The following is a 15407-nucleotide window of genomic DNA, read 5'->3' as shown; positions in this document are numbered from 1 at the left end:
ATTGGCAAATTCTAATTAAAGCTTCTGTCTTTTCTGAGTTTAACTGAAAACAATTGAGACATCCAGACACTCAATTCAATTATCATTTAGACAATCAATGACATCAGAGACCGCAGAGGAATCCTCACGTTTCACAGAAATATAAAGCTGTGTGTGATCAGCATAGCTGTGAAAATGTACACTATGTTTAGGAAATATCTCCCCCAGCGGTAGCATATATAAAGAAAACAATACAGGACCAAGAATGGAACCCTGAAGAACTGCAGTACATCTGTATGGAACGCTGTGTAGTTTGTGTATTCCTTAAAGTTTTTTTGGTACTGCTTTACATTAAGTGTCTCTACTTATGGTGTATTTACATAGCAGGTACTTTGTAAATATTTAAACATAAGTACAATGTGTCCAGGAGGATATGGCTGAGAGACAGGTAGAGATACAGGAGGAAATGTCAGAGTCAGAGGGGGAAAGGAGAGGAAGTGATACGAGAAGCCATGGGAGAAGATCAGGGGACCCAGGGAGTGGGTGTAGAGAGAAAACAGGAGGGTTCCCAGGACTGAGCCTTGGGGGACACCTGTTGAAAGAGAGAGCAAAAGGCAGAGGGTGAGCCATGCCAGGACACCCGGTACATGCACTCAGAGAGGTAGGAGGAGAACCAAGCAAGAGCAGTGCTTAGGAGTCCCAGGTCAGCGAGGGAGGACAGGACAATAGAGTATATTATCTGTAACATTAGAGATTGATGCAGGGAAACATCAATAACAACAAAAGTTAGAGGGGGAAAATGAAAACAGTATTTCCTAAAAGCACAAACACAAAAAACATTATCACTGATTACCAGTTTTAATTCAGACAGAAACATAAATGTGACTCGTGTGTGCTGAACTATATATTCCATGTCTCTCTATTCAGTGCAATGGAACGGTCACAAGTCACTCTGCCTAGCAGATAAAAGCCTAACCCTATCCCTAACCCTAACCCTAACCCTAACTCTTTTCTGATACAATCGTGTGCTTGCATATAGGGTGCAAAAAGATAAACTAAAGGAACCCTTAGAACTGAGCAGGAAAATTAGCACTTGTTTTTATTACATTTTGTGATAACTCTATGACCCCTCAAATTGTGACTTATTCGTCAATTAAAGTTAATATCATTGGCTGTTAAATAGGGGTGCTGGAAAGTGAACACTTGACAGAACTATCAATCTGCAGTACATCTGGTGCCCTGCAGGCAGAGCTTCCCCTCCACAGACCCACACGGAAAGCCTGCAAGGAGGATTGCTCATATTTTCACGCCTGTAAGGCGCCTTGGATAAAAGCATGTACCAATTAAATAAATACAAATAGTTATTCTGTACATTTTTTTTACCACGTTTGAAAACCTGTCATAGAAAAGTTCCTTTGCCCTGCTGAGCACAAACACAATTTCCTTTTGACATTTTACATAGCTTCTTTCTGTTTATGATTGTAGAAAACAGTTAGACTCTGACGGCTTACAAACGACGCTAAATAAATAAATAAATGAATAAAAACATCTGCCCTTAAATAACTTTTTCTGCCTTTAAAGGTACTGAAGTAATTATGTATTCGCTTTGAATGGAAATTCTGGGAGGCGGGGCACATGATCAATCGCGTCATGTACCTGCGTAGTGATTCTGATACCTGTATAGAACACACTGAGTGTACAAATGCTTCTGAACCACGCCTGTTTACAGGAATTGGGATATGTGCAGGAAAACAAGTTGACAGTAGAAGTGTGTGGCAAGACTGCAAAAGGATTTAACTGATCTAACGGGGCATGGTATTGCGATACCAAAGACTTTGAGCCTTTGTGTTGTTTTCAATTATGTTAGTTGTTTCAGATGCTTGTCTGTAACTTGCCTGTACAAACATGTTTTGCTCTCATAAGGCACAGCAGCTAGTACACCGAGATAAAGATATAATACATACACACGAAAACACGTTCATTTAACCAGTCGTGGGATGATAGGTCTGATTCCAGCATATGAACTGCTGTAAGGAATTACCGGTTTGAATACTATTGCAGAACACACGATATAGTCCTATTGTCTTTTCTGGCAGTCATTTCATGAATAAATATACATATTATTAGAAAGACGTAAAAAACAGAAGCAGTAAGTATTGTTAGAAATTCCCTTATAAAAAGTATTGATATATTATTAGGTACATGTCCATCCAGTAGTATTCAATAGTTAACTATAGTTCTGGGGCCCCTGCTACAATACTAGAGTATTTTATTTATATATGGATCCAGAATCGTAAATAATAAATTGAACTTTCGTCCAAATCGTCGTGTGCTTGTTCATTGTAATAGTACTCTTACCATATAGGTAGCTGCTTAAATCGTTTCTCTACAAAGCAGGTGAAAACAAGAACTGACATGTTGAGTCACGTGTTAAGCTTCACATGACGCATTCGGGGTTTCCCTTCAGAGACTCGCTCTTAGTTTCCTTTATTTGCAACAAGTTTGACAGACGAATTGGATCTCGGCCGGGATAGGACGTACATTATCAGCTGCTTGGACGTTTTAAAAAAACAAAACGCGCGACTTGCATTGTTTTAACAACATGAAGCAAGAAATAAAGACATCTTCCATAAAGAAGCCTGACAACCAAAAAATGGCAAATAAAGGTAATTATAATATATTGTATCTACTACAACTAATATAAACCTGAACGTTTACTCTAGCTAAATGGCATTGTATGGTTACTTATAAGATAAACACAAGTGTATTTCAATACAAGTACTAAAACTAGTTTAACGATTATGAAACTAAAACTATTGATTTTTTGCTTATGGAACAATAAGCAATTATCTACATTCTACCACTATACTACATGGATTTGAATTGTTTTTGTGTATTTTCAAATTCTAAAGTGCGCACAGGCTGCACATCGAAAATACTTGTATTTGCTATACGTTTTTATAATCGTAATTTTAATTCTAAGTTTTATTAATACTATTTTATTTTCTATAACATATTGACAGGACAAGTGTCCCCTTTAGTTAGTCAGTGATATACCGATATTATCACTAGTGTACATTGTTATTAGCAGGTACGTTTACGAAGACAAGGGGGCGGCGGTGAAGGGTGCTCATACATGTAACACAGTTAATTATATTAATGTGATTTGCTATTTTTATTTTTTGCAATTCTTTAATTGAAACTGTTTTATTGTTTTATTGCAGATCAAAAGAGCATCACCGAATGCGGCGTGAACCTCAGAAAAATTGGAGATGTGGTCAACTTAAAACACAAACTTCTGAACATTTTAGCCAAAAATAACGTGGCGGTGCTTAAAAAAAAGTGAAACAAATATATGAAACAACAATGTTTGCTGTTGGGTCCTTCCCATAGAGAAAGAAAAGAGGTAAAACCTTCTTTGTGATGTATCAGAAACGCAAGAACAGTTAACAAGGATCGAAGACTGGGCTTGAAAGAGGCTTGGGAGTTCCCGAGCCTATTCATCAGAACGACTGTTCTTCTTGGAACTCTGCTGGGGCTCCTGTTCAGAAGATACTGGGAAATAAAACATGTTAACCTATCTATATCTCATGTCAAAATAAAGGGAAGCAAAGGAATGCTGGTGAACTGTACACTGGGTGTTGAGGATTTCCATGCCTTTACCCTGCACAATGTCCACGAGCTTTCATGGGTTAAAATTGGAGGGGTTAGGAAAGCGGGACTCGATCCTCCATATCAATGCTATATTTGGTTAATTACATGAAAACGTGTTGCTTTATATGTCGCGATTGACTTGCTGTGTGATAATAATAAAGGAACAGCAAGTTTACTGATAACACGTTTTAATGTAGCGGAAATAAGCACACGCCTGCTACAGTATATACTGGTCTAGTTCTGGAACCATGAGATTAAAAAAGGTACATGCATGAGATTAAAGTCTATATGCTTTGTGTTTTTGGTTGGTGGAGTTATGCTTGTTATGTAAAAATATACTTTTCTTCTGCAAATGTTTTTTTTTTTTTTTTTTTTTTTTTTGTCATTACCTTTACTGATTGCAAAACAATATCAACTGCTTTAATTTTATTTATTTTTTTGTCAGTACTTTTTTTTTTCTCTCATTGTAAAATAACATAAAATGTATTAAACATTTTTGTCATTATTTTTGCTCATTGTAAAATAACACGTGCATGCTCTTAATGGCAATAAAATGCATAATTGTTGTAGTTGTAGCATTTGTCTTTAATAGTACAGATGATGTAAAATACTGTAAAGAGCCAAGTACGATTTTAATAACCTATTTGCTAATGTAACGGGCAGTGCTGTGTAATGAACGGCATTAGGGACTGTGAGATGAGATGAGGTTAAAAGTTCTCTAACCACCAATGCAGGTGAGTCCAGTTCTTTTGCATTCTGGTTGTGGTGACAGCTGCAGATCCTAATCCCAGCTACTGAGCATTTTATAAATCCATTAGTAAAACCATATGAAACATGGTTACTGTACAGAAATCATCATCACTTTAGAGCACAAATAAAGATAACATTTCTTTATGGTATACAAACAATAAGCCTGTGACATGGGAAAACATAATTTATTTGATTTATAATTGTTCTTCAAAATATTTTTAAATTACAGCTCCCAGTTTTTGGATTGGCAGATCACAGCATGTATTGCACTTTTTTTATTTTGCACTTCATGTGGTACTCAAGGCATTTTTGTGACTGTCAAAAGCTACAGCAGTTGATACCCTATTATACCACATGACCCCCAAATCCACTGTGTGCTCTCTTTAATGAGTGAGTATGCAGAACAGACATGCATCACCCCGGACTTACAACACCAATCGAATTCATGGAACATCTGATTGAAATGCAATCCCTTCTTTCAAGAGCAGGATAAACAAAACTGATCAGTTTAGTCAGAATCCCCCTTTGTTTTTAATTGCACTGAGAGCTTATCTTCTTTTTTATTATAGACACTCATGACACAACAGGCAGTGCCATTGTCCACTTTCCTAAATAGTTTTCAAATACCTGTTTATCAAAATTGTCAAGCAAAAATATGTGTGTTACTTTAAAACCTATGTCAAAATCTTTACATACTTATTTAATCTAATAAATAAATAAATAAAGTATAATTGAACATTATTTTAATGTTTGTAATTATTTCCAGGACATACATTTTTATTATGGACAAAACATGATTATCAGTACACAAACTGTTTCATACATTTGGGAAGGGACTAAGGAGACAATCAAGTATGGCACCATAGTTTGGGATAAAAGCACATCGTGGTGGCTCTCAATGCATATCAAGATGCACAGAATAGATTAGTTTTCTCTTTTCTAGTTCTCTACAAGCCTTTCGATGCAGAAGCACTTGAACATGCCTGATTATGGATTACACAGAACACTAGCATTTTTTAGATATCTTTTGAGATTCAGCAGTGTGCAAATGTATTAGAACACCTCAGGATTTCTCATTTACATCCTTTATATACCTGCCTGCATGAAAACCGCACGGAGAATTTACATTTCCAGTCAGTAGTCAGTGATATAGAAACAATAGGCACTTGTGTGAAAATGTTAAGACTGCTTTGTGCTTTAATTCAGTATCTTAAACAACTTTTTAAAAGTCTCAAGCATTTTACCACATGTGGTTACATGTTCATTTTCTCTTACTATTTTAAATGAATTGCATGTGTGGTCTATTAAAGTCAGGAACTATATTAGATAATCACTCATTTGCCGATATTGACAATTTCCCAAGATTTTCAGTTCCAGTGGTTTGGTTTCTTATCAAAACAACAGAAGCAGTCAGGCGTTGTAATAAATGTGCACACTACTGTAGAACTGGTCTCTAATCTACAATTTTGTGTTTGATGTGTAATCAAAATATTTGCAATAAATAAATGTTTTAATTTAAACATAACCACCATAAAACAACAGGATGCCGGACACAATTTGTTTAAATATCTTTTCTTTTTTTTTTTTTTAAACAATTTTACATTAAAATTATTATTGCAATTTACATTAAATATTCATATAAAAATAATACACATTTTCAGGTTAGCAAAGAATAAAACTAATTTGGTGCAAAAGCTGGATGCACTGACACTGATGTACTTAACCACCTAACCTCAGCAATCACTGCATCAGGGGTTCAGTCGAAGTCTCTAAAACACTGGGCTGTGGTGTTTCAAATAGTGTATCATACTGGTCCACATTGGAAAGGTCAAGTATAAAAGTTCTGAAAATGTCCATGTTAAGCTGAGGGAATACAAAGCCACTTTTTCAGGAACAGTGGCTTGAAGGAGACCTCCAGGAGACCGGGAGACAGGGAGACCTAGTTTGAGGTGATCAAACCACTGATCAAACCACAAGTCTCCCCTGGCGTGGCCTGAAACCTAGTCTCCTGAAACCAAGTTTCAAGCCACAGTTGTTCCTTCAGTTTAAGGTCTGATTAGATAATCCCTGTGTGTCCGATTATAAAATGACAGACTTGTGGTCATTTCTGAAAACAAAAGCTGGGTGTTACAGACTGCGGTGGATCGGAATTGTAGTGCTGTTTGCAAGCAAGCTCAGCTCAACGAGGGCACTTAACCATTGCATACAGAATAGCAGGGGTTCATCGTCATACAGAAGTGGTATGGTTGGGGCATAGTGGGAGAGGGATGGCAAGCTAACCCAGACACGAGTACTAATAACAGCCTCATTTACTCAGCACGAATGAGGGGTCTACCTCTTATACACTTGATTCTTCTTACAGAAAGTCATAACAGACAGAGCAGTACATTTATTGCAATGTACAGGACTGTTGTGCTTTTAGCCCCACACGTCTACACAACATATAAATATGGGATGCAATGCAAGGCAGGATTGTGTATATAAACAGCAGGATCAAGGCTAAGACCCTCTGATCAGGTGACATACCATGAGGACACTCCAGCTCTGTGGGGCTTGACAACAGTGCTAATGCCTCAGATATATAAACAAATGGGAATATTTATATACACAGCAACAAATGTGTTTAGGTAGAAAAGTGAAAAGACCCTCTCCTCTTATTTACGCAATACAGTGGCCTGCCACCTATGCTTTTTTTGGCACCACAGTGATCAAGTTCCATTTCCAGCTATTATATACAGAATAGGCAGAGGTTCATGGTCATACAGAAGCTTGATGTTTTCTTATAATTAACTGGACTGGCCCCTCCGAGACCGCCTTGATAATGTTCCAGGCATCATAGTGCTTGAGTCCCTGCAGAGACCTTCCATTGATGGCCAGCACTTCATCTGCAACCTCGATCACCCCGGACTGCTCGGCAGCACCACCTGTGGGTCACAAGGATGTACGTTTAGGTGCTTTGCGGTGCGACCAGTCCTGCTCTAGTTCGAGGCAGCATTCTCATGACTGGCTTGGAGCCCATGGCAGTACAGTATGACTGGGTTGCACTGGAAAGCAATCGAATGTGTAAAGTTGACCTCTTATTCAAATAGGATGTTTTTTACTCTCATAGCACCATCTTGTGGCCACATATTATACTTCCTGCTGTACATTATTTATTTATGTATTTATGAATTTAATTCTTAGCATTCACCCTTATCCAGGGTGACTTACAGTTGGTACCAAGTATCACACAACAAAGTATCACATTAAAGGTAAGAGCAGTTATATAACACAATAAAATCAGTGGTAAGAGTAAATTCAAATGAGAGAAAATAAAAAATACAGTAAATAATTACATTTGCGAGAAGCTAAACTAAGAGCAGCTAAACTTACAAATGTTTGGTTATAAGAGTAAATGCCATTAAGAGCAAGGAGCAAGTACAATAAATGGATAAGAATGATTTCAAATAAGAGCAACTACAGAACACGGTTACCTTTAAGAGTAAAATCAAGTACAAGATACAGAAAGTATAATTATGATTGAGAGCAGCAGTAGAACACAGCAAAGTGTGGAGCAATTCAGTGCAAGTACAAGATGATGCAAGTACTGGTACAGTCGGGTAGGAGGCATGGCCGCAACTAGCTATGAGGACACAGAGGTAGTTTTTTTTTTTTTTTTTTAATTTGTTGCTTAAATGCTGATGCTCATGTAAAAATTCTGGTAAAGTACAAAGACTCCTTAACTTTTTTTGTTTTTCTGTGTAACATAGATTTGGAGGTTGAATAGTAAATACCAAGCAGTCATATAAATACTGCAGCTATAGACTGAACCCTAAATTTGACCTCGGTAGAATGTCAGCTTTGGCTATGACGGTGGTAGGAAGGAGCAGAAAGGTCAAGGCAGTGATTGGCAAGAGTTTTGAATTGGATGTCACAGGGAGCCAGTGGAGGGAGAGGAGAAGCGGTGTAGCGTGGGAGAAACAAGGAAGGGAAAAGACAAGGCGAGCAGCAGAGTTTTGGATGATTCAGAGCGGACGGATAGCAGAGGCAGGGAGGCTGGCAAGGAGGGAGTTGCAGCAGTCAAGGTGGGACAGTACTAGGGCCTAAACTAGGAGCTGCATGAAGCAGGTGAGGAAGGGGTGAATTCTGAGTATGTTGCTGAGGAAGAAGCGACAGGAGCATGCCAGAGTAGAGCTGTGATGAGAGTAGGAGAGGGAGGGGTCAAGGGTGACACCGAGGTTCTTGGTTGATGAGGAAGGAGAAAGGGTATGGGATTCAACAGGAATAGAGATAGAGAGATCAGCAGGGAGGAAGAGGGGGGAGCAAAGGAGGTCTGAGATGGAGAGGTTGTTTAAGATGATGTGAGTGCATCCAGGAAGAGATGGCCGAGAGACAGACATACGGGAGATGTGGGAGTCAGAGGGGAGAAGCATCTAGGCATCATCAGCATAGAGATGATATGAGAAGCCATGGGAGGAGGACGGGACCCAAGGAGCGGATGTAGACAGAAAACAGGAGGGGTCCTGGACTGAGTCTTGGGGGACACTTGTTGACAGAGAGCAAGAGGCAGAGGGTGAGCCACAGCAGGACACCCGGTACATGTGATCAGAGAAGTAGGAGGAGAACCAGGCAACAGCAATGCCACAGAGTCCCAGGTGAGCAAGGGAGGACAGTAGAATAGGTGGTCGATAGTGTCAAAGGCAGCAGAGAGGTTGAGGAGAATTAGGACAGAGAGGGAGGCGGCACGAGCAGAGAGTAGAGATGCATCCCTACAGTACACAAAAGCTGCTCAGAATGGAAGTAGAAAGACTATGCCAAACAGATCTGAATCCTATTATTATTATTTTTTTTTTAATTTAGTAGTCGCCAACTGTTTTTACAATTTTGTCTCCCAATTTGGAATAGCCAATTATTTTTAGACTTAGCTACCCCTGCACTGACTCGGGAGCGACGAAGACGAACAAACACTGTCTTCCGAAGCGTGTACTGTCAGCCGATCACTTTTTTTTCACACTGCAAGCCCACCATGCAGCCACCTCAGAGCTACAGCATCAGAGGACAACGCGGCTCTGGGCTGCTTACAGGCAAGCCCCAAAGGCGCCTGGCCAGACTACAGGGGTCGCTGGTTGCAGTGAGCTGAGGACACCCTGACCCCCCGCCCACGCCCCCACCGGGCAGTGCTCGGCCAATTGTGCGCTGTCTCTTGGGAACTTCTGTCTAGGTCGGCAGTTGAATAGCCTGGACTCAGACCGTCGATGTCCAGGCTATAGGGCGCATCCTGCACCACGAGGAACGCCTTTACCGGATGTGCCACTCGGGAGCCCCTGAATCCTAGTTTTACCTTTACTTCTACTACCAGCAATAGTTAGACAAGACTTTCACTTCGTTCAAGATTGAATTCATATTTTGGCAAAGGAACGTACCTTTGAAAATGCGTTTAACATACAGAGGCCTGTCCCCATGGACTGAAGCCTTTCCTCCATCAAGACTGAAGCCCAGGCCAGCAGAGGTCTTTTGTAGCTCTACACTGATGGCATCACCCAAGTCCACAGCTGGACCTGCAACATATTAAAAGCAAATGTATTCACACTGAATAACAATCCCAAACTTCTAATCCTAAACCATAACCCTTTTAGATCCCTTCAAAGGGGCTGAGCATTTGCTGTGAAACTTGAAATGTACAGCATTGGATGGATGGATTCCATGCATCTTTAATTCAGTAGTTTACTATACTGTACATGTGGCGCACAAACAGGTGCTGCATTTGAATCTACAGTGCAGTGCTGCAGCATCACTGTTACTGTGGGATAGAAATAGCTCCACAGTAGAATGCTGCAAGCAACTTTCCCACCTGTCCCTGTTTCCATGGTAACGTCTCTTGCAGATTGGGACAGCCTTCCTCCGGAAGCAGTCACTTCCTGTCTGGGAAACAATGGCTCAGACTCCTTTCCTCTTCTGATAACCACCAGGGCTTGTTTAGGGAGACGGGCCTGATGCAGTACAGAAAGGGCATCTGCATGGGAGGCTCCCCTCAGGGGGGTTCCACTGATTGAAATAATGTTGTCCCCCCGCTGAATGGTACCTTCCAGACCTGCTATACCTCTTGAGAAAACACGGTGCACCTGCAAAAGCCGGAGAGACAACGACCCCTTATAACAGTTTAACACGGTAAATCTTCACTGGAATGGATGAGGTTTGGTGGTCCAGTAGTTAAAGAAAGGGGCTTGTTACCAAGTGGTTCCAGATTCAATCCCAGCCACTGACTCACTGTATGTGACCCTGAGCAAGTCACTTAAAGGGTACATAAGGATATATTTGTTTTATTGTGCTACATGTTCCCATGTGTTGCTACAACTGTTTATGTAAGGTGTTCATATTGTTTTAATTATTTATTTATTTTTTTACATTTTGTACCCGCACAGACCTCTCAGAACTACATTTCTCATCATCCTCCTGCTCATATGTGTAACTGAGTTGGATTTACCAGTAAGCTGAAGGATGATGGGAAATGTAGTTCCTGAGAGGCCCATGCAGGTACATGTGAAGCCATCTTGTTGCAGGGAATGCAATTTAAAAGTTTAAAAAAGTGCTGCGTTCTGTGGATGAGACATAAAATAAACAAGGTCCTATTGCAAGTGACTCTGAACCAGCAGTGATGCATATAGTTCATCTCCATGTCTCTGTGAGTCGCTTTGGGTAAAGGCATCTGCAAAACGACTCAATAGCAATTAATAACAGTTTCCCCATGCCTTTACTGTTCTTTGCACTTTGCTCTGCTTTTGCTAAGGTAAACCTGTATAAGGGATGGCTACTCTGTGTTTTACTGTTTTGTTCAAACAGAACCCAGCTGGTTATCTCTGTCCAGAGGCACATACAGTTATCCTGAGTTTCACAATACACCGTTTTTGACATTACAGTGGCTGCGTTCCAGACACAACAACAGAACACCCCTTAACATAACAAAGTACATCTAATTCCCACTTCTTAAACAGACAAAAAAAAAATCCATTGCTTTACCCCCATTCCAATTCTACCACGTTTAGCACACACACTAGGAGTCAATAAAACAATCAAAAACATGCCCGATTGAAATTACAGTTTGTAAACTCTAGGTGGCGCCCTAGCACAGTTTTGAAGACGACTGATTTTTCAGGACTCAGTGAATACAATACAAATGCTGGTGGAATCTAAATTCTGGGCACAGCCTTGAGCAGACATTCTGGCAGAGCACTTTCAAGATCTGGCTCCACACACAGACAAACACAGATCAGTTACTCACTGTTACACATTTCTGCTCCAAGTCCACTCCTCCTGCAATGCTGAAACCCAGACCTGAGCCTTCTTCTTTGGTCAAGACTACGAAGTAAACCTCTTCTTTATCCTAGATGGTCAGACACACAATATAGCATATATTAGCATAGCAGCTACATCGACATTAGCCATAAACAGACTCAGAGTCGTTGTTCCTAAAAAACAAATCATTCCATAACCCCTGGTCTGTTCCATTCGCTACACTATGTACAGCACACCAATGTGCAGTTTTGAAGCAGACATGGATTTTAAAACCTCTCTGGTATTACATTAGGTTAAAGAAAGTTAATCTTAAGAAGTCTGATGGTGTTTCACTTCCTACGCCATTTCACCTCAGCAGTGTCTTTAGGGTCAACACATGTCATTGGCTGCAAAGCAAAGTCAGTCAAAATGAGAAGAAGCTGATTGGTCAATGGCAGATAAGAAGGTGTTGAAGGGTTGTGACATTTTTTCAAAGTGCAACCTGACCTAAAAGCAAGGCTTGTAAACTTGTAACAATTTCTTTAACCATGTGCAGTACCTGAAAACAAATTTAAAAGTAAAAAAAAAGTGAGATCTATTAAAGCAAATGAAACACTTTAAAAGGTAAGCATGCCAATCATACAGATCACTGAATCAGAACTGCAAAGTGGAGATAAAAACATTGCTGTAAGCGATTGACAAGTTTACAAGGTACAGCAGCCAATGGGGCGTTACAGCAGTCCCGACGAAATGAAACAAACGCATGAATTCATTTCTACGTCAGACTCTGCAAGATACAAACGGACTTGAGATATATTCCACAAATGATAATAAGCAGACTTCACTACAGGCCATTGGTTGTGGGATTTTATTTAATGCTGTTTTAGAGCCAATTAAAAGAAATTCAGTTTTATTTTCATTTAACTGCAAAACATTTTTGATATCCAAGCCCCTATTTTGTCAAGGCAAGTTGATAGTCTGGAGTTTACATTTACATTATCTGTTAAAATAAATCTGGGTGTCAGGCATAAGAGTGGAAATTAAAACCATGCTGTTATCACATTACCCAGAGATAGCACATACACATTAAAAAGTAAATACAGGAAGGATCACAGATCACAGTGCCCTCTGTTTAGTTGAATAGACTCCAGTAATTACTGTGTGGTTCACTGCTGCCTCTGCTGTTACTCGATCTACATCGCTAACGTCACACCGACGCTAAAGCTCACTTTACACTTTGGTTACTTTTTTATTTTTACACAGAATGTCTGGGCATTCTGGATGGAATGTTGCCTCCCTTTTGTTTTTTTGATTTTGCATAACTCCCACAGGGACAGTGAGAATGCACCATAAGTAGATCTGTTTCAATAAAGAAAAAATTCAAAAGCCTTTACTCCTCAATCACATTTTCACCAGAATCCTTTTTATTTTGTTTTGTTTATATAAGACACCTGAACATGTCGACAGAAGATGAACCAAACAATAGACAAAAAAAACCTCCTGTGAAAACACTCCAGCAACTTTTCAAAGATGTCTTTTTCAGACATGTGTTTTGTTTATTATTTGTTTAAAAAAAGAATGAAAGACATTGAAAATGCATAGTCCAAGAACTACAAAATCAAAGTAAGGTTTCAGTTTCATTTATTTAAATCTCTAGTGTTTATAATTAAAATCTCTCCAAGTTTCCACAGGAATAAAAGTCCTTTTGTTTTTTTCTTCAAAGATGTCAAGTACCGCTGCTTGTCTAAAGTTTAATAAAAATCCTATTACTCTGACAAATCTTTATACAGCTGTTGCTGTACTTAACAGATTCAGCCTGCATCGAATGCTGGCCAGTTTGTTTTTTTTCTTATTCATTCCATCATGAAAGTTATGTTAAATCAGAGGTTTCATTTATAATCCTGTCTACAGTATTATAATTGGAGACGTCACTGTATAGCTTTTGTGGCTCAATTCTACTCAAAACTTTGGGAAAACATATCCAGAATTGTTGGGTTCTTGTACGTTTTACTGGTCTGCATTCGTTTCACTCCCCACACAGCTGCCTGGTAAGTAAGGCATGGATGGAAGGGTGTGACACACTGCACTTGGCTCTGTGTGACTCGTTGCACTTGGCTCTGTGTGACTCGTTGCACCGGGCTCTGTGTGACTCGTTGCACTTGGCTCTGTGTGACTCGTTGCACTTGGCTCTGTGTGACTCGTTGCACTTGGCTCTGTGTGACTCCTTGCACCGGGCTCTGTGTGACTCCTTGCACCGGGCTCTGTGTGACTCGTTGCACTTGGCTCTGTGTGACTCGTTGCACCGGGCTCTGTGTGACACATTGCACCGGACTCTGTGTGACACGTTGCACTGGACTCTGTGTGACACGTTGCACTGGGCTCTGTGTGACTCGTTGCACTGGGCTCTGTGTGACTCGTTGCACCGGGCTCTGTGTGACTCCTTGCACCGGGCTCTGTGTGACTCCTTGCACCGGGCTCTGTGTGACTCCTTGCACCGGGCTCTGTGTGACTCGTTGCACCGGGCTCTGTGTGACTCGTTGCACCGGGCTCTGTGTGACTCGTTGCACCGGGCTCTGTGTGACTCGTTGCACCGGGCTCTGTGTGACTCGTTGCACCGGACTCTGTGTGACACATTGCACTGGGCTCTGTGTGACACAATGCACTGGGCTCTGATAACTCTGAATGGGCTGCAATGGGAAGCTGTACATATACTCAACGCACTAGTGTGGGGTGGATGCATTGCTGGGGGTGGTGATAAATAAATACCAATTTGGAGTAACCAATCAATATTAACAACCTTGTCAGGTGAAATAAGCTATTTATCAACCACTGAACTATAGAAAAGACACAGCCTGATGTGGCTTTTCAGTAAGGTGTCTAAACTGAATTTCCCAGACAGCTCCTAATGAGGACTAAATAAACTTTGTTTCACTGGCAGTTATAACCTGCCAAAGTAACAGTGTGTTCAGTGATTTCTATTCATACAACGCACTGGCGTGTTATTTTAGGCACAGCTGTTCATCAACGTGACTGCATTCATTAATGCAGCTGTATGGAATTTATTTCTCCTGTCTGGCTCCTTTCTTGATTAAATATCAAAAGTAACTTGCCAAATTTGAAGGAGACAACTAAAACACAGCAGAAAGCTAAAATAAAAAAAGAATAAAAGTTCAGAAAAAAGTGCACTGTTTGCCCTATGTGGTTCTCAAGGCTTGTGAGCACCAATTGCTAATGTTTCCCAGACTGAGGGAGCCCTGTAATGTTCCCTAGACTGAGGGAGCCCTGTGATGTTCCCTGGACTGAGGGAGCTCTGTGATGTTCCCTGGACTGAGGGAGCCCTGTGATGTTCCCTAGACTGAGGAAGACATGTGATGTTCCCTAGACTGAGGAAGCCCTGTGATGTTCCCTGGACTGAGGGAGCTCTGTGATGTTCTCTGGACTGAGGGAGCTCTGTGATGTTCCCTGGACTGAGGGAGCTCTGTGATGTTCTCTGGCCTGAGGGAGCCCTGTGATGTTCCCTGGACTGAGGGAGTCATGTGATGTTCTCTGGCCTGAGGGAGCCCTGTGATGTTCCCTGGACTGAGGGAGCCCTGTGATGTTCCCTGGACTGAGGGAGCCCTGTGATGTTCCCTGGACTGAGGGAGCCCTGTGATGTTCTCTGGCCTGAGGGAGCCCTGTGATGTTCCCTGGACTGAGGGAGCCCTGTGATGTTCCCTGGCCTGAGGGAGCCCTGTGATGTTCTCTGGCCTGAGGGAGCCCTGTGATGTTCCCTG

General features: G+C 40.9%; 1 protein-coding gene and 1 long non-coding RNA gene across 3 annotated transcripts in view; one reads left to right on the top strand and one right to left on the bottom strand.

The window, feature by feature from the left end:
• Positions 1-1703: 1703 nt before the first annotated feature.
• On the top strand, positions 1704-4202 carry LOC121314112. Its single transcript, XR_005950078.1, has 2 exons — positions 1704-2645; positions 3204-4202. It is a non-coding gene; the product is annotated as an uncharacterized LOC121314112 (long non-coding RNA).
• An 86-nt stretch (positions 4203-4288) lies between these two features.
• LOC121314102 (PDZ domain-containing protein 2-like) overlaps positions 4289-15407 on the bottom strand; it is a 123035-nt gene continuing 111916 nt past the window's right edge. For both annotated transcript variants that reach the window (XM_041247010.1, XM_041247018.1), the window contains 4 exons: positions 11642-11743; positions 10214-10484; positions 9786-9920; positions 4289-7307 (listed from right to left, as the gene is read on the bottom strand). In XM_041247010.1, the coding sequence (XP_041102944.1) occupies positions 7141-7307; positions 9786-9920; positions 10214-10484; positions 11642-11743 (675 nt within the window). In that variant the 3' untranslated portion in view covers positions 4289-7140. The remainder of the gene's footprint in view (positions 7308-9785; positions 9921-10213; positions 10485-11641; positions 11744-15407) is intronic.

This window comes from Polyodon spathula, chromosome 1, assembly GCF_017654505.1.
Source record: "Polyodon spathula isolate WHYD16114869_AA chromosome 1, ASM1765450v1, whole genome shotgun sequence".
Lineage (NCBI taxonomy): Eukaryota > Metazoa > Chordata > Actinopteri > Acipenseriformes > Polyodontidae > Polyodon > Polyodon spathula.
The sequence above is the reverse complement of the archived record's forward strand: the minus strand, read 5'-3'. Positions and strand labels throughout refer to the sequence as shown.